Source organism: Bactrocera neohumeralis, chromosome 4 (genome assembly GCF_024586455.1).
Source record: "Bactrocera neohumeralis isolate Rockhampton chromosome 4, APGP_CSIRO_Bneo_wtdbg2-racon-allhic-juicebox.fasta_v2, whole genome shotgun sequence".
NCBI lineage: Eukaryota > Metazoa > Arthropoda > Insecta > Diptera > Tephritidae > Bactrocera > Bactrocera neohumeralis.
In genome coordinates this window covers 64,968,115-64,987,844 of record NC_065921.1, presented here as the reverse complement: position 1 = coordinate 64,987,844, position 19,730 = coordinate 64,968,115, and the positions used below count along the sequence as shown (strand labels likewise).

The following is a 19,730-nucleotide window of genomic DNA, read 5'->3' as shown; positions in this document are numbered from 1 at the left end:
AGAAATTAATTTTTTTTTTATTGGTTTATTTTCATTAATATATTATTATGTATTTCACTTGCTTTGCTTTAACTGTACCACAAACACATTTGAAAGCATTTACTTAGCTAATAATGTGTGATTCATATTTTATATAATTTTCTTGCATTAAATTAAAATTATTTCATTGAATTACTGCAAAATTAATCAAGTAGTTTTATTATGGATGGTTATCCGTAAACTGTGTTATATTGTTCATATAAAGTTATATAAGATAGGCAGGAGCTTTTATTAGCTGACACTAGGATGCGAGAATGGACCGAAAAATAATTCTTTCACAATTACAACTGCATAAAGACTGCATTTTAATAATAATATTAATATGGCAATACTTCAAAAAATTATTTAATATAATAAGAAATATTTTTATGTATAAAAATATATTGTAATCCAATTAATTTTTTAATCATTACAATATGCACACATATTTTTCGGTCACATTTCACAATAATTTGTGCTATTTTAAAAACTATTTTTCAGCTTTATTTATTTGATTGTAATTTTTAAAGTTTAAAGCGCTTTTCTAACCTAAAAAATGCTTGCTATGAAAATCTAAAGGAGTTTGAAGCTAAGCATAAATTGTAAATGGAATGTTGTGTTGTGTTAAAAATCAAATAAAATAGAAACATATTAATAAAAAAAAAATAATTATAAAAAAATAGAAAATACCAAACCTTGTCATAAAATAAAATAATAAGCATAAAAAATCATTATTGCAACTATATCAAATAAAAAGTAAAATAAACTAAAAAAATATTAAACTACTTAGTAAATGATAATTCCCTAAACCAATACAGTTAAATATATAAAATTACTATACTTATTTCATTTTTTACTAAGGCGCTTAAAAAGTTTTCAATGCAACAGCTTCATAAAGTCCTTTATTTATTTTTTTGGTCAAATTAATTGAGTCTTTTCGACTAGTTAAAAATCATATTCTTAAAACTTTTATGGCAGTTTTTTTTTTTTCAAAGTATACTGCATGGAAAATAAAAACACTTATTAAAAAATACAGAAAAGCAGAATAAACATTAAAGTATATGTGCACGTAATAATCGTTTTGTAAGCATCAGCACAATTTTAATTCATTTTTAAATGTTTAATTTGAGTTCGCATTAAAACATTTTTAAAATTTGTAAATGAGAAAGTAAACATATAACTTCACGTTTAGGTATTTGGTTAAGACAAACAGTGCCTATATATCTTTTACTAATAAAAAAAAAATATTGAGCGGCGGCAGCAATGTTTTAGCAGTATTTGTTTTTATGTTAAAGCTACATTTATAATTCATATTTAATGTTGGTAAGAGCTAATTAGCAAACTTTATAACCCCAAAAATATTTGTCCTACATTTTGTATAAGAATTAGTTTCGTTATTTCATAAATATTCTTATAATAATTAGCTTTCTTCTGTTTTGGTACGGTTGGTTAGTGGGGCGCTTTTGATTTTGTGTTTTTTATCTAAGGTTTTCATAGCATTTTCATTTCATTTTAGTTCTGACTTGCTTCAGATTTATCTTCAAAAGTAATAATCTCTACCTTTGTAATCTTTTTGGGATCGGGCGTGCCAGTTTCCAAGACCTCAACCTTCTGGTAGACATTTGGCGAGTTAAGCCATCGGCTGCGATCACCGCCCTTGCGTAAGTCACCTTTCTTCCAGATGCTAGAAAAAAAATATAACAAATCATCAAGATAATAATTATTTGGGCGAATGTTTTCTCCACTTACCCCTGCTTCAAGAGTTCCTCTTCTTCGAGTAGATAACCCAGCGAGCTAACAGCTGGTGGCAGCTCAACATCATTTTTCGGCTTCGGAGGATCCGACTTGATCAACGGATGGCGATAAATGTAACCGGTGCGATAACCGGCGTTATCCAACATACGCATGAGTGCCTCAAATTCAGCACCACCGACGCGCCACTTAGGAGCACCTGTGGTGGACTTAGCGGCAACAGCGACACCACCAGCTTCGGTAGTGGCTGCAGCGGCCTCGGCAGCATTGGCCTCGACTGTTGCCACAGCGGCAGCGAATTTCTTCTCCAAATCCTCAGGTGGGCGGCGCGCTTCAGCATAAATAGCTTTGCGTGATTCCTCCGGTATCAATACCAAATTATCCACGCCGACTGGCAGTAGTTGTAATTGTGTTTCACAGGCTTTCACAATATGACTGGCAGCAAAGAATGCCTCCTCGATGGTTTCACCACAACACAATGCACCATAATTACTGAGTATCAATACTTTGGAGTTGGGACCGAGTGCGCGCACCAAGCGATCACGTTCATCGGCATCCATTTGTGTGCCCGTGTACGAGTGTGTGGTCACTTCGCCCAAAACACAAGCATCACGGGTCAATGGCAGTAGACCAACCTTCAACGAAGAGACAGCAACGACGGGTGTGCACCCAATATAGATGGCGCAACGGATATCTGGGCGCGCAGCATGCACCACTGAGTGCAAGGCAAAGTCTAAAGGAGGAAAAATATATGTATATTCTTAGTAAAATGTATAATTCAAATTATGAATTTAAAAACTCTTGGATTTTGAAAATATTTTGAAAATATTTTGAGAATATAGTTATATTTTTTAGGAATTTGCATTAACAAAATGTCCGGTAAAAAAAAAAAAAATTTGTGAAGTTCTTAAAATTTTATATTCAATAATAAAACTATATAAAATCCATTAAAAAACAACAAATTAATTTATGAGCACATCAAAAATACTAACTCAACTTTATTAGCTTCATTTTAATGTTATTCAATAAACTAGTACGTAATAATAGATTAATGTTGTTTATTTTTATCTATTTAACTTGCATTTCTCATTTTTATTTTCTTCACTTTTTTAATTAATTTTTTTTTTCTTCGTTAAAAATCTACTTTTTTCATTTTGTTTATTTATTTGTTAAATATGTTCTCTTCCCTTCAATATTTTTTTCTTTATTAAATGAGGGCGGTTTTTATATTATTTCGTGGTTTATATTATTATAGTTTATCTCCTTTTATTAATTATACTATTTATTTTTTTATATTAATTTATTTTTTGTTTCACAAATTGTTTTAACATCTTTAATAGTTTTTAATTCCATTTTTTTTAAATTAAAATAAATAGGTTTTTTATTATGCACTTTTCTTATTTTACTATTTTGGTTTTAATTTTACTGTCTACATTTTGCATTATTCTCTTTTTGATAAATTTTTTCGTTATATTTCTGTGAAACTTTTAGTTTATTTTTGTGCTTTACAATTTAGGTGACATTTTCATTAAAAAAATAGATATGTGATCTCCACAAATATTTAAATGCAGATATTAGTCTAATGACACACTTACGATTCTTATTCACTCCGAAATTAGTGGTGCCTTGTTCCACAACCTGGCCCTGCATATCAACCTTGTTCAGTGATGACGCCGTTATCTCATGATACATCATTCCATAGGGATTCACCAAGAAATTCTCCTGGTCGACTTTGAGACGGGCGGTGATTTGTGCGCCCAGCCCTTGCGTCCAACCATACAGATCCAACAAACGGAATGTGGCAGCCAATTTACAACGCAAAATCTTTTCACCCTTGGCATAACCCATGGATTCAACGCCGCGTATATCATTAATCGGCAGCATACAATTGGTAGCCTTGAAGACATTACCGACACGCGTCGATGTCGGTACGCCCATTATGTCCGATAACTGTTGCAGTATACCGCCACCGTCACGTGCCGAATCCACGATGCGTTCCAATTCCTCGCGAAAGAGTTTCGAACCCATAATGGCCTCAACACGTTTGCGACGCTCCATTTCGCGCATATCCTATAAAAAAATTAATTAATTAAATACAAATAAACTCTTTAATTTTAAATCATTAAATCTGGTGAAGAAGTGCGAATCGCAAATGTAGTAAATGTTTAGTAATTTGTGGCTTTCACTCAGACTAATTGAACCAGTGTGAAAAATCGATGCAGCTGTGGACACTCATTCATTGGGCTGCACTACAATTTGGCTGCTTGGCCACTTGCGGTAAAAAGTGTTTTTCATATGCATACCTGCTCAATATCGGCTGGACGTGCTTTACTGCTATCATCCTCTTCGGCAGCGGAAAGGTCTATGCCATTCTGTGGCGGTGGCTGCTGTTCAACTTCAGTCATATTTGTAGCGGTTTTTACTTTTAGTTATGGCTGCTATATATACGTCTTTATATATATTATATGTATTCTAAATATCCGTTTCTGTATATATTTTTCAATGGCTGTCTGTTACACAAAAATTTAGACTGTTCCCGATTTTATTTTAATTTTCCCTCCATAAATGAATGAAAATGTGCTACAATGATAAGAATATAGAGATATTGTTAGAAATTTGTAAAAATAAATAATATAAGCTTAAAACACATATATACACGTACTCAATCGTAGACAGACAAATACATTAAAATGCAGTAAAGCCAATAAACGACACTCAATCAAACAAACTTCTAAACGCAAACGCCCACTAACTTACATATGTCGATATAACCGACCGACCACCTGCCTGTGCATTTCGCAGGAGACTGAACGTCTATGCAATGCTGAAGGACGTCTACTATGAAAATGTGTATTAAGCTGGAGGAAAAATGCACAAACAGCATATGAAAAGGATGTGATTTCAAAAAGGATGAGCGCATATCAGCCCAATGTAAAAAGATACATTCATTGCCGTCGTCCTCCTCGTCGGTAGTGACCTTAAAAAGCCCACAACAGCGCGACAAAATACGTCTTGGTAGATGTGAGAACAGAATAACGACAAAAGCACGACCGAGTATAAACTATAATAACGGCAAAATGTAGTTTATACAGCAGGACCACTTTCTCTATGCACTCATATCACTGTTTCGATAAATGCATTGCGTTGTAAGAGTAATCGGCATAAATAAGAGCACACTGGGCGCTCTATTCACCATCGCACAAGCAACTGGTTATGCAAAGAGAGTTTGTGAGTGTAAAAGAGCGATTTGACCCCAATTAAAAGCCGACATAAGAAGATTGCAATTGGTCTTATTGACTCATCGTTGACAAGGTGTGTGGAAGCTAGTGTAAACTGTTTGTTTTTGATTATCTTTCAGCTAGGTCAAAGTACGCAAGATTATGTTCTTATAGGTTAAAGTATTCAGTCACGATAAAACCAGAAATGCACTCAATTATATACATATAAATTAAATGAAATATAATTTTAATTTGTGCTTATGAGTTTTTCACTTAGTTTGCATTTTATTATAGCGTTTATTTTGGTTGGGATATTTCAGAATAACTTGGTAACACTTTTTAATAATATTGTAGCCGTGCTTAATATACATACATACATTCATGGATTTCTTTTTCAATCAAATATTTCTGTATTAGAAGCAGGGTTGCAAGTAATACATTTAAAAAATAATTTAATAACATTTGAATGAAGATTTTTTTATCTTTTAATCCCGAAGGTCTCAATTAAAATTTTTTACACCAAATAACATTATGATAAAAAAAATTTATCCAATAATCTTATTTTTTATTAAAAGCTTATACATAAAAGTTATAATAAAAAATACTGTTTCATCCAAATTTTTAAATTTAAAAATTTGCAACCATGATTATAAGCACGCTCGTATTCTGTATATTTTGATATTCACCAATAATAACTTCAAGGCCATATGTGCATACAATTGAAAAAAAAATTACTCAGTAAAAACACAAGCTGTGTGAATTGTGTAGTACAGCGAGGCATCTATTAAATTTTCCATATTTTCACATTCTATTTCACCCACCATCAACCAACTTCAACTGCAATAAAATGTCGCTTTCTCAAGCATCCACTTCACTTTTTATTAATTTATTTGCTTTCAAATTGTGCACATGTCGTAGTGCTACTGTTGGTGAATTGTAATAAAATAGGAACCCATGAACAAATCTAAACATTTTTTTCTACATCTCACAGCACTTATCACGTATATATGTACGCCCCAAACAGCAGCCAGCTGTTTCGCCCGCCACATTTACACTCAGCTCAAATAAAATAAAGCTCAAAATTTGAAATTATAACATTTTCCTTATATTGAGTTTTCGAATTTTCATCCCATTTCTTATTTGAATATTTACTACAGGCTGTTGTACATTGAATTTCCTATTGGCTATGTTTAGGAAAATATCTGCACAAAAATAGAAATTTTGTAAGTTTTAGAACGCACCACAACAGCCGCGGACGTTCGTACGGTCAAAACGATATATGTATGTACAGCCGTTGACAGCTAATTAGAAACGTTACTTAGTTTGAAGTAAATGATGTTATTTTCCAATAAATCACTTTTTTTTATTGCTTTTTCACTCATTTTAAAAAACTTAAGTTAAACTTAAACTCTACTAGTAAAAATTTAAATAAAAAATCCTTTTTTTTTTGAAGATTTTTACAAAAAAACTGTAGAATCAACGATTTGAGTAATTAAAGTAAATTGACAGCTAATTAGAAACGAAAATATTTTATAAGCAAAATAATACTGTTATTAAAAAAGATTGCTTACTTTCAGTTTGTATTTTGTTACTTAACCCTTTTACTTTAATACTGCTTCATCGATTGCGAATTGACGTTATAAGATTTTGACAGCGCACTACTAGTGCTGCTTGCCATGTCGTCCTAATTTCATCAAAAAGAACATCCATATTTGGGATATTTTATGTACCTACAGCTTTTTTGACATCAACAGAGATGTGTTCTCTTCAGGCCACTCCAAAACATTCATGGAATTTTTAACAAACAACTTTTGTGTCAACTTTCCCGTATTCTTTGTATTGTTATTTTGTTGGAATTTCCATATAACAAGCAAATTCTTCCTTAGTTCATGGCAAAATGACATTTTTTTAAATGTCGACGTATTTCTCCTTTTTTAAATTACAGCAATCGTATGGAGCGGACCTACAACATTCCAGAGAAAAAATTCCCACACCGTGATTGATCCGCCACCATGCTTCAGTACGCGTGAAACATAGCGAGAATCAAATTCTTGATAGATTGGTCGGCGAACATACCTTCGACTATCAGGATCTATGCGATTAATTTAGGTTACATCGCTCCAAACAACATACTGCCATTGATTTGTTGTTCAAGATCAATAATAGTTGGCAAAGTCTACGCGTCATTTCTTCGAATTTTAGTCAGAAGTGGTTTCCTGCGTGCTGTCCTACCGTGAAGACCAAATTCGACCAAACGCCGGGAAATTGTTTTCTTGCATATTTGGACATTATATGCATCTTGAGTTTTATGTAGAATGTCAGTGGAACCCTTTTTTGGGCCTTTTCCGGCGATGGTAGTAATTCAGCGATATATTTCTGTTGCTGTTTTTCGGGTTTTTTTCTTTGCGTGTAACATTGGAAATAGTTTTAAAATTGTGTATATGCTTAAGGGCATTGAAAACAATTTTTTTGACCTGGTTCAAAATTTCTTTGTACATCTTTCCAGGCTGACGAAGGTCAAAAATGTAGCTGCGAGGGGTAGGTGTACAGCTGCAGCTTTTTCTCATTAAAAAACTTTAATAATACATTTTAAACCACAACTTTGAAACACACGCTTACTATAAATCAGTAATATTATTAATAAAAATTAACACCAGAAGGAATTTTAATTCTTTAAACAACTGTTTCTAATTAGCTGTCGCACTTAATTTACCTTCTATATCGTAACGTTTTTACTATTTGGTAAAAAATAGAAGAACTTCAACTGCAGAACTACTAAACTGAGCGAATTTAGTAATAAATAGATTAACGCAAACAATACAAGACTTTTAAGAATATAAATAACGGTATATAAAAACATTTAATCATTATACTCATCAGCCACCTACAATAAAGGGAGCGTTTCTAATTAGTTGTTAACGGCTGTTTATACATATATGTATATATTTTTTTTTTGTTTATTTAATTTAAATTTATATTTTTTACTTTAACTAAACGTAAACATTCCACAGAAAACACACGCGCGTCACACGTCATTCGCTTTGCGGCCGGCGAACTTTTCTTAAAATGCTTGGCTGTGTAATTGTGTATGTGGGGCACTTATAGCGGTACGGTCGGTCGCCTCTTTGCCTAAATTTGTTTTCTAGAATCATTTGGTGGCCGCTAAAATTCACTTTCTCGTATGTTTATTTGAGAATTTCCCTATGCTTGATTTCATTTTATTTCAAGTTGATTTTGTTTTTGCTTTATACATTAGATATCAGAGATATTTTTATGCCTGCTACACATTTTATTTGAGACTTGTTGAAAAATTATAAATGACAGATGTTGGGGAGGGTGATAGCTACTCCTAAAAACATTTATTAATGAGAAGCGACAATTACTATTTTTGGCAGAACTTTCACAATTTTCATCATGGGCCACTCATTCATCCGGATGATCAGATTTAATTCGTAAATTTTGAAAATCAAGTACTTATTTTCACACAAAATTATCCAAAAACTATCAACAAAATGTTTAAAGTGAAGTTGGAAATTACATATTTAAGTAAAAATAAATGGAAGAAATTTATTTATAACTTAGAATGATTTGTTTTAACAATATATAAGAAACAATTTAATTAAAATATTATATTATAAATAACTTGCAGTTAGATTAAATTAAATAAAACGTGTGTAGCGAGCACTTATAAATATAACAAAGTACAATTACGAACAGTCATTTAATAGAAAATGAAAGATTGTAGCTTTTACGAAGAAGCGGAACGTTTTATGACTTTATTAACGGTACTTTTATATTTGCCAACATTTGCGAAAAGTTATCTTATTATCACGGTTTTCTTATTTTATTTTTACAATTGTTTTTATTGCCGTTACCCTTTACACGTGAGTTGTCACAAAACGAAACGAACCGCGTCAGTCAGCAATTATGTATGTTCACAGTTACAAAAAAGGAGAGAAAAACATTAAAGAAAATAAAATCTTAAACACAACCAACACTTCACGTTTGAGTTCATTTATGGTGTGTTTGTCACTACTTATTCAAGATTGACACTCAATATCACTTGCGTAGTGTTGAACATCATTTGTCATTAATTAAAACCGGCAAATACCTAGTTGCTTAGTAACAAATATAATATTAATAAACACATAAACATTAAATTCAGATTTTAAAATTTTATATTCTACAAAAATATGTATATGTTATGTTTTCAGTAAAAAAAATGCAAAAATCTTCCACTTACTCGCTATATGTACTCGTTCCTATTTGTCCCTTGACTATCACAACATGCAATGCAGCTCAAACTTGAACATTACTGTTATTGCAAAATGCATTCATTGGTGCTTCAACGTATCTCGTTGAATATGATTCGTCATTCTATGGTAATTATGTGTGCTTTATGTTGTAATCAGAGAAAAAATGGGTGTACATGTGAAGGGAACGTTTGTTGAGTGTTCAGTTGCTTTGCGAAATTTTGATCTAGTGCAAAAGTGCAGTTACTAATGTTAATTACGCATATTTTTTCAACAAGCTACATATGTTAATGGCGCTTTTTCTGCCCATAAGCGCAGCTAAAGGTTATAGGTTTTATATGTTACTTTGAGCAGAATAATATCCTCACCTCTATTGTTGGGCAGGAAATACATATTTATATGGAAAGCGCCGCAATATCGTCATAGAACTTCCGCAAGTCACACTAACTACGTGAGATATACATATGTATGTCACATTTTATGTTTGTACTTATTTACATACAAAAATTTATGCTAGCTGACTGACCAACCATGTACGAAAAACAAATAGCAGGAAAACACGATAGCAACGGGTGCAGAAGTGGTGGTAATGCATAAAATATGTACATATAGTATATGCATAACAAAAGAAATCATTTCAACAAAATTTTGAATATTACTTTTAACTACCAACTTATACAAAATGCAACTAGAGGAACAAGGCTCTAGGCTGAAAATTAAAACCTTTATTTTTTCATTTTGAGTATGTAAAGGTTGAAAAATTATAAATAATTGTGAATAGGTGGAACATATATTTTGGATTGAAAATGGTAAATTCCCTATGACTAAATCAAAAATATATTGCTGAATCTCTCTTGCTAATAAATATTAATCACTGAACTTCGAATCATAAAAATTAGTTAAAAAGTTTATAACAATCAAAACATTGTAACCACATATAACGGGTGATCGAAGCAGAGGTACTTTTTTCAATAGTCTTTTTTTAAATCACCCGTGAGTCGTTTTAAGGGATCGTCTCAGTGTGAAATTTTCGAAAAATCGATTTTATTTGGTTGCATTATCGGATAGTATATACTGTAATAAACATTCTCTCAAATTTTTTTCTAAACGGTTTCCACTCTCAAGGGAAGAGTTTTGAAGATATCTAGTTCCAATTTGGAGATAATATTTTTAACGTCATTCTCTTTCTTTTATACGAAAAATTGTCGAAATCCGGACCGATTAGTTAATTTCAACATTAAAAACAAAAAAATCGAAAAAATTAGTGATTTTTCGAAGGGTCACACTGAGATGATCACTTAAGCTGTCATGTTTTATTTGTTCAGTATTGTTTGGCATTTTATCATGGAAAGACTTACGCCTGAACAACGTTTACAAATCGTTCAACTTTCTTACGAAAATTCAAGTTCTGTAAAGAATATTTTCGGGCGCTTCGCTCAACTTATGATGAACATAAGAAGTCGAGATCTTAAATTAAAAGCGTACAAAATACAGCTTGTATAAGAACTAAAGCCGCTTGACCTTCCCAAACGACGTCGCTTCGCTTTATGGGCTTTTGAAAAATTCCAAGAAGATGCGACGTTTTCGACCCAAATTTTGGGAGGAAGAGCAACCTGAAGCGATTCAAGAGCTGTAAAGTCTAAAGTCTATGCGCACAATCCCGCTTCGATTTAGGCCTTGGAGCAAGGAATCATGCGCGTGTAATTCGCCAATTAACAGTCGAGATGCTCGAATGAGTCATAGAAAATTGGACTCAACGGATGCACTATCTGAGACGTAGCCGCGACCCACATTTGAAAGAGATAATATTCAAAAAATAAATGCTAGAGACATTCGAACGATAATAAACATTATCCATTGAATTTCCAATTTCTATGTTTTTTCTTGAAAGTAGTAGAAAACCTCGAAAGGGATCACCCTTTAAATGCGCATTTGAGTTTAAAGTAAAAAAAAAATATTTTATATTTTATTAATTTAATTTTAATTTTTTTTTTTATATTTACACATTTAATTCACTAAAGCGAAAAAATAGTTGCGCGCGGTGTGGGCGTATTTTAAACGCTTCAACACACACACGACAGTCAATATATGTACGCACATACTTACATATATAAATAAGACGAATGAGTCAGTCCACTCTTCTGCCTAATCGACCGTTCAATATTCAACGTTCAAACGTACATCGTTTTCCAACCGATTTGACTGATCGATGATCCAACTTTTGTAGCATCAGCCGGCAATCAAAAGCTGTAGACTTAAGGAGAAAGTATGGAGTTATAAACACATACACATACAATTAATGTATGCAGTTAGTTCGGTGGTAAGTGGAAACGGTAAATGATTTGTTAGATTGGTGGGTGGGACGCTTGATTGTTTCACGATTTTTCTGACTGTCCAAGAGTGGAAGTGAGATTGATCGTTGATTATTGAACCTTGATTGGAAGCAACAACAGAAGAAAAGAAAATCAAAAAAAAAAAGCGAAGTAGTCAATTGGATAAAAAAATATGTTTTCAATGTTTTTTGTTGATTAAAATATAATTGTTGAAGTGTACTTTATCGGATTGTAGTGTGGGAAGACACAAACTTTATATTTCTAAAGAAAATAATTACGAAATCTCGGAATATATGTTAAAAAATAGTATTTAACTTCTGCTAGTGTACGTTGACTTTTGGCTGCTCTCTAGTTAATGAAAAAATAAAACGAGTTTTTCCAGCTTACTACAGTGAGACTAGAGTGTAGCAGACAAAGCGAAAAACTCGAATTTTTCGCACCTCATTTCACATTATTCACACGGTTAAATATTTCCAAATTAACCTAAGCTAATTGGTAAATTTCGTTGCGGCTTTTTAAGCTTCATATTTGCATTTTGCAATAGCAGTCGCGGCGTTTGGCAATTTTAGCTTGGCTTCTTTGGTTGTGGCTAGCATAGTTTTATTTTTATTTGCATTTTTTTTCTATTTATCTGATTTACTAAACTAGTTAATTTCAAAGTCAATCGAAAACAGCCGTTCGTTCTCCTTCGGTCGCTCGACTGCTAGGTCAGCTGTTTATGTAATCGATAGCGAAGAGAATAGAGATGGACTTTTTACAATAAAACTTCGCAACGTATAATCTCATAATGTAAATAAACAAATAAGTTCGCGGCTTTTATTCTATTTTTATTTATTTTATTGGAATTTATTGTATAGATTTCAAAATGCGTTATTCATGTCTCATTTGCTATCACTTCACTCACTCGCTATACGCGGCAATGCCACTTAGTGTTTGTGATCACCGTACCGATAGTTTCGGAAGCGTTTATGTCTGAATTACAATACCTGCGGATTAACGGTTTTTTATTTGAACTTGATTGAGAGTTTTGGATTCCAATTTTTTCTTTGAGAAACCTAGTCTCACAAAGCGCATCAATTTATATTAATATATAAATACATACATATACATATGTACAAAGGTATTTTAATAAGTATAGAAGTTCTAATTACTTTATAAGTAGTTTGGCGAGAAACTTGTATTTTAAGTAATAGTTTATTTTCTTTTTACCAATATTATTGGCTTTTCATTCTGGTTTTTTACAAGATTTTCGATTTATCATTTTATTTTAAATATTATGAATATTTTATCATTCGTCATTATGTTATGTTGTGTTATCGACTTCTCAGTATAACAAAAATTTTACAATTCAGTTGACATTACGTTATTTATTGATTATAAAAATCTAAATATGCTATTGAATTGTTTGTTGTAAAATATCACAATGTTATGTAATTATAAAAATATGTATTATCGAACTATCACAATATTATCGTATTGTCAATAATTCGTTAAATTAAATTTTCTCATTTCGTTTTCTACTTGTCAGCAAACAATAAAATTCAATATAGTACTAAAATGACATTATTCAACTTATAATTTACAAATTCCTACCTAAAGGCAAAAACAAAAACCAAGCATTTGAAAACAAAAAACGCTGCAATTGAAATAGTTTTCGTTACAAACATCTGAAAAAGGCACCCAAAAATCCTAAATGTGCATAGAAACTTTTTAAATTAGAAGCAAACAACTTCAGGGCAATGCATTCTCAGAAATTTGATGTATTGATAATATAACTACTCTAAAATATATTTTGAGATCATGAATAACTTTAAAGCGTATACATATTTGCATTTTTAGCATTTCATTTACCAACACTGTACTGCGCCCCAAAATGTGATGATGATTAACTCACTTTTTATTTATATGTACATACTTACAATGTATAAACACGCACGCTATCGCAAATACATATTGGCCACTGAAACCGCAAACCATCAAACCACCAAGCTCATATCCGCCGCTACCAGGCGCGCGCACAGGTCAAACCAATCCAAGAACGAACCAAAGCCGCTGGTGGTGACAAGTTAAGCGTACAAAGTACGAGGGTTGTTGAATATAAAAAAAAAGCAAAACCAAACAATAATAACAATATAGTAAGAAGTAGCAAACACAGAACACGTTTTGCATAATTGATGCAGGTAGACAGGTACTAGAATCGAATGGACGATGGTGGTCAGTATCGTTCGAGTGAGTGGGTCGGTGTGTTGCACACTTGCATCAAATGCACTTGTAGAGCGGGGGACCAAAGCAATGTTTATTTATTTTGTTCGGGGGGCTGATGGTGAGCACGATGGCGGTGATTACTGTTTTACCAAGGTGAGCACAAGAAACTATTGAGGTCGACCGGCGGTCATAGTACATTTAACCAACAGCTTACGAAAAGCGAATACGAATACTTATTAACCGTTAGACGGTTCTTAACCCCAGCAAATTTTGATAAATACTGCTCGAAACAATTTGATGTGTCATAGATTGTAGACCTATTGCAGCTTGAGTTTTATAACTAGTCACTGTTTCATAGTTTAAACTAAATTACTTGACTTATGCATTTTTGCATGGATATTTTCACATAAAACTCTCTCGTCTGCAAAACTTCGGATAAATATCTAAAAAACTGAGGGACTAGTTGCCGTTTATACATTCTTACAATATGGTCTCCGACGTTTCCTTCTAGGTATAAAAAAATCTCTTGAACGCTTTGTAGTTTAGCGAAAGATAAAATCAATCTAGATCTTTGTCCCGCCTGGATTATAACGGGTAATCCAAGTAGAGGTACCTTTTCAAAGCCTTTTTTGACATTGACAGATCACGCGCGAGTAGCATCAAGCATAATTTGATTTGTAATTTTTGTTCATACAGTTTGACATTTCATCTTGGAAAGAGTTACTCCTGAACAACGTTTACAAATCGTTCAACTTTATAACGAAAATTCACGTTTCGTAAAGAATTTGTTTCGCGCGCTTCGCTCAACTTATGGCCAACTTATTCGGTCTACTGAGCGCACTATTCGCAACGCCATCACCCACCCACACGAAGACCGATTCGGCGCCGTTCGCATTAACTCAGACTGTCGTATGCAACGACTTGGCACATTTTACGTCCAGATCTTAAATTGAAAACATACAAAATACAGTTTGTGCAAGAACTGAAGCCGCTCGACCTTACCAAGTTACATCGTTTCGATCTATGAGTTCTTGAAAAGTTCCAAGTTAAATTTGTTCAGCGATGAGACCCGTGAGACCCCATAATGAGTAAGTAAACAAGCAAAATTGCTGCATTTGGGACGAAGAGCAACCTAAAAAGATTCAAGGGCCGCCATTTTATCCAGAAAAAAACGGTTTGTTGTGGGCCAGTGATAACATCGGTCCATATTTCTTCACAGTTATCGCGCCATGATAACCGACTATTTTTTGCCTGAAATTGAAGCTCGTGAACTCGGCGAAATTTGGTTTCAACAAAACGCCACTTCCCACACATCGCATCAATCAATGGATTTATTGAGAGAAAATTTCGGTGATTAGATTATTTCACGTTTTGGACTGATCGATTGGCCACCAAGATCGTGATGATGTGATATCGCACCGTTAGACTTTTTTCTGTTTGGATATGCAAAGTCTATGCTGACAATCCCGCTTCGATTCAGTCCTTGGAGCAAAACATCACACGTGTCATTCGCTAGTTATTAGTCGAAATGCTCCCACGAGTCAAAGAAAATTGGACTCAACGGATGGGCCATCTAAGACGTCGCCGCAGCCAACATTTTAATGAGATAATCTTCAAAAAATAAATGCCAAAAAATGTTCAAATGATAAACATTTCCCATTAAATTTGAAGTTTCTGTGTTTTTTCTTTAAAAAAGTGGGGAATCTCGAAATAGATCACCTTTTGTTACATATGGATATCGCTTTAGCGCAATATAAAATTAAGCGAGTATATCTCGAATAGTACTATGCGACCCAGTAGTTAGACTATGTGATATCGGTATGTACCTCCACACGCCACTAATGTTGATGAATATGCCATAGTGATTTCTGTTAGAAACATTAATTTTCATATCCCGGAATTCATTTTCATTATATTTTTATTTTTTTATTTTGATATAAATTACTTAACCTATATATAACGAATATTATTTACCATAATTAGTAACATATGTATGTATGTCCTGCATAGATACTACAATAATAAAAAGAAACAAGGATTCGATTCGTAAACATATCAATTACTTCCATAACTACTGATGAGTTGGAGTAAGCACTTCATATACAATCTGGATTGTATCAATTCTCTTCTAATGCTAGCATAACTAGACCGTCCAATTTTAATCACTTGTTCCGCATAAAGATCTTTTATATATTTACTACGCTTCTTAATGCCTTGCCTACTGCTAATATATTGCCGATAGAGGCGCTTTTCGCCATATTTTTTACTATTTCGCTCTCTTATCTGTTTAAGTTCTCGTCTCAGTGACGTTTTGAGAACTTCCTGCTCAGCCTGCACTTGATCTAAAACTATACGACGAGCCTGGTTCAGATAGGTTTTTGAAATCTTTTTGAAGTTTAATCGTGCCTTCTTCTGATCACGAGTAATTTCATGAAAAAATTCGGTTTCAACAGCATCGCTGTTCTCTTCAGTGGTTTCGCTCGTTTACGAGTTCTTCTCAAATTTGTTGACGACAAACTTGAACTCATTGAATCGCTCAAGACATCAGTTAACTTTTCTCCAACTTTGCAACCGATTGTCGCTTGAAAAAAATTTATCTCGACTGATGGTTTATGTTCAAGTGTGTCTTTGGTAATAAAATACATTTTCTTTACGATTTTATTCAACTTTTTCCGTATTCCTAGCCTCTCCATTACTCTGATACCAATTGATGGCTCAGGTTTATGAGGTTTATCTATCAAGGCTTCGATTTGAGTTGCCTGATTACTATAAAAGGGGAGTTGTGTGATTTTAGAGATCGAAGTAACGAGGAATTTCGGCAAGGAAGACATTATAATGTTTGGTACTGCTGGCGTACAACAATGCATAAAGAATGTAGAAAATGTTCCCTCAAACAGCATTTTATGTAAAAATAGGCAGGTAGAAAAATGTGCATTACCGGGAAAGGTTTGTACAAAAAAATAATAATACCAGTTAAACCAGAGTTTTATCCGGCAAGGGGCTGTTTTCTCCACAATCTAATCCTGTTTTGATCCGTAAATGACAAAACAATACACAAGCCTAAATTAGTGGCTTTGTAAAACTTCATGTAAAAGTATTAATATATCCAGTGCATTAAAGCATTTTGTATTTTCTAACTAAGAACAGACCACAAAATTAACGAGTATAGAAATTGAGTAGTCGAAGACCATTTTATACCAACAAATATAGAGTAGCTAGGTATAAAAACTCAAACGTACCTTTTTTCTCGCGAATATCTACTTTAAAAAACTTGAAGGTAATTTAAAACCACCCAGGCTTTTTTTGCAATATCACGAAAATCAATTAAACGAGAACTTCGCTGTTTGTAGGACGCCTCATCAGACCTAGAATTACAATACAATGCTCGATGTTTTTCTCAGAATCTAATAAAATTATATAATTGATAAGCAAAGCAATCTCAAATAAAATGCAAAGTGCTAAATAAAATTAAAGACGTCAATTTTTGGGATAGTCTACATCGATTCCGATTGACTCGACTTTTTTGTTTACCGATGCTGTATATGTATTATACAAGTATAACACAGTACAACATCGTGCGGTGTATTTCTAGCCTGATCTTTACTTGTTATGAGCTTTGGTCTCACTCAAAGAAAATTAAAATATAAATAACCGGTGATTGTAGGGCCACTTACTAGATTTGGTTCGTATAATGTAATGTAAAAAAAAGTAATAATGTTTGAAAAGCCTTCGCAGATGTACAAAATAAAAACCATGACGGCAAAGTAAACTTTTGTTACACACAGTTACATAGTTCAATGCAAACAGGTAAAACACACTTGTATACAATACAACTAAAATATTTAGTAACTAGTTGAAACGAGCAGAAGTTAAATTCAATAAATGGTGTTATAAAAAGACCACGAGCATTGCTTGCCATCAACATCTAACTTAAGGGGCTATACCAGTGTGACACTTTCAAAAAAAAATTTTTTTTTTTGCTTTTTTCGATAGCTTATATATTCAAAAATATCCTTTGAAATCGGCGAGGTCGTATTTTAAATAGTTTTTGAATGGCAGCGTTCTAAATAGCGACCGCTCAGAGGTGCAAACATATACATATAAGTGAAAGTCGTTTTCTCGAAACCACATTTTTCAAATTTGCTGACATTATAACTCAACGAGAAATTAACCGATCGACTTCAAATTAAAACTGGATATAGTTGAATACATTTGCTATACAATAGACTACGATCTTTTTGATTGGCTGAAAATTGTCAATTTGGCATTAAAAAAACGACAATTTTTTCGTAAAAAAACGATTTTTTTTTTTTCAAAATGGCGTCATTTTCTTAAATTTTGATATTTTTCAAAGATCGTAGTCCATTGTATAGAAAATATATTTAAGTTTAATAAACATTTTGAATTTTTTTGTTTCAGCTACTCAATCGACCGGAATCATGCCAGCAGTTGAGGCACTTTTTTTTTTGGCACTTCCGCAGACAGCACATTACTCCGTTATTTTTCAATATCTTTGTAAATTTTTTTTTTTAATATAGCTAAAAATATACTTTATTACGTCCATAGAACGTCGAAACATTCAATCTAGTACTTTCTTTTAAAAAAATTCACGAAAATCGCCTAATTTTTCATGCGTCACACTGGTATAGCCCCTTAAGTTATCATTTATTTTCAGTTCAATGACATAACCTGATTCGTTTTCTGTAAATGCACTCTAACAGTGTGAGGCGAAATGTCAAACTTATTTGTAGACATCAATTGATTGTATGGCATCCCCGGCCGACCGAATGGGCCACCAAAAAATGGTTTAACTCTGACATTTATTTAAGCAAGATTCATCAGATTCCACCATAAATGAAAAATATGTTCAGGTTTCTCTCCATTCAAACTACATCAAATAAACAGACTTGAGGATAATTTCACGGACGGAGTTGCAATCATAGATGTCAGCTTTAATAGTTTTCTGATTTTTTTTTTAATATTGTATATAAATTATGTTCACATCCGAAATTAAAATTTTGACATATCCATTAAACATAATTTTATATATTTTTTCACCATTCGATTAACAATTACCCCGGTAAAGGTTCTTACATCCATTCAAAACCACACTGTCTGTATGAAAATGCTATTAATATCAACTGTTGAAGCGAAAAAATCTCTACAATCCATAAATAAGTGTCATAATTCACGCTGCATTTAATGTGATAATAAAAATAAATACATTATTATGTCAAATGAATCGACGCCTGCTTCCAAGCAGAACAAACACTAACCAATAAACCTATTTACAAGTACACTTCGTATCACAAATGTAAGCTCGTACTTGTCAGAACGTTTTCAAAGCGCGCCGACATAATAACATTATTTACATATGTACATACATACATATATAATCCAAGTACAGCTGTACCACAGATGTTTGGATATACATACATATGTTTCAATAATTGAATGGAAATAAACTCTGAGAGATTATGTTTGACGGATGATGGAAGTGGAAAGAGTAGAAAATTGGCGACACAAATTGACGTATAAAAGTGACAAATAATGTTACATGGAAATACACCAGCGGACATACATCGCATTACTCTAATAATTTTGTTGTTTTAATTTTCAAAGCAAACAGAAAACAAATATGATTTTCAATAGATAGCCTGAACTACTATAGTTAAATTTTGAATGTTTGGTAAAGTAAAAGAATGCAAATCTGGGACAGTTTTCGATATGAAAAGAAAATGGTGGATCCTCTCATGTAATAAGAGTGCCACTCTATTGAAGTTCCTTTCTAAGTAGTCAAAATAATAATTTTTAATTTTTCAAGATATTTAGCAAATCGGACGTTTTTTTTATTGGCTCGATCTTTCGCTTGTAAAGTCTTTTCGAAAAAAACGTCTTAAACCTTAAAAATTAGGGCCAAAGTATTTAAAATATCGCTAAAACTTTGGGAC

At 32.8% G+C, this 19,730-nt stretch overlaps 1 protein-coding gene across 16 annotated transcripts in view; it reads right to left on the bottom strand.

Annotated features, from left to right (window-relative positions):
* The window catches only part of LOC126756224 (protein hu-li tai shao), an 81,583-nt gene that overhangs the window by 31,045 nt on the left and 30,808 nt on the right, over window positions 1–19,730 (bottom strand). For 14 of the 16 annotated variants that reach the window (XR_007666560.1, XM_050469130.1, XM_050469145.1 and 11 more), the window contains 4 exons: window positions 4,074–4,350; window positions 3,366–3,840; window positions 1,768–2,503; window positions 1,579–1,702 (listed from right to left, as the gene is read on the bottom strand). Coding sequence is in view for 15 of the 16 variants with exons in the window: in XM_050469130.1 (XP_050325087.1) it covers window positions 1,579–1,702; window positions 1,768–2,503; window positions 3,366–3,840; window positions 4,074–4,175 (1,437 nt within the window). In the remaining variant the exon portion in view is untranslated. Of the gene's footprint in view, window positions 1–1,578; window positions 1,703–1,767; window positions 2,504–3,365; window positions 3,841–4,073; window positions 4,351–4,432; window positions 4,612–19,730 lie in introns of those variants that run through there. The other 2 variants (XM_050469133.1, XM_050469134.1) reach the window with 2 other exon arrangements.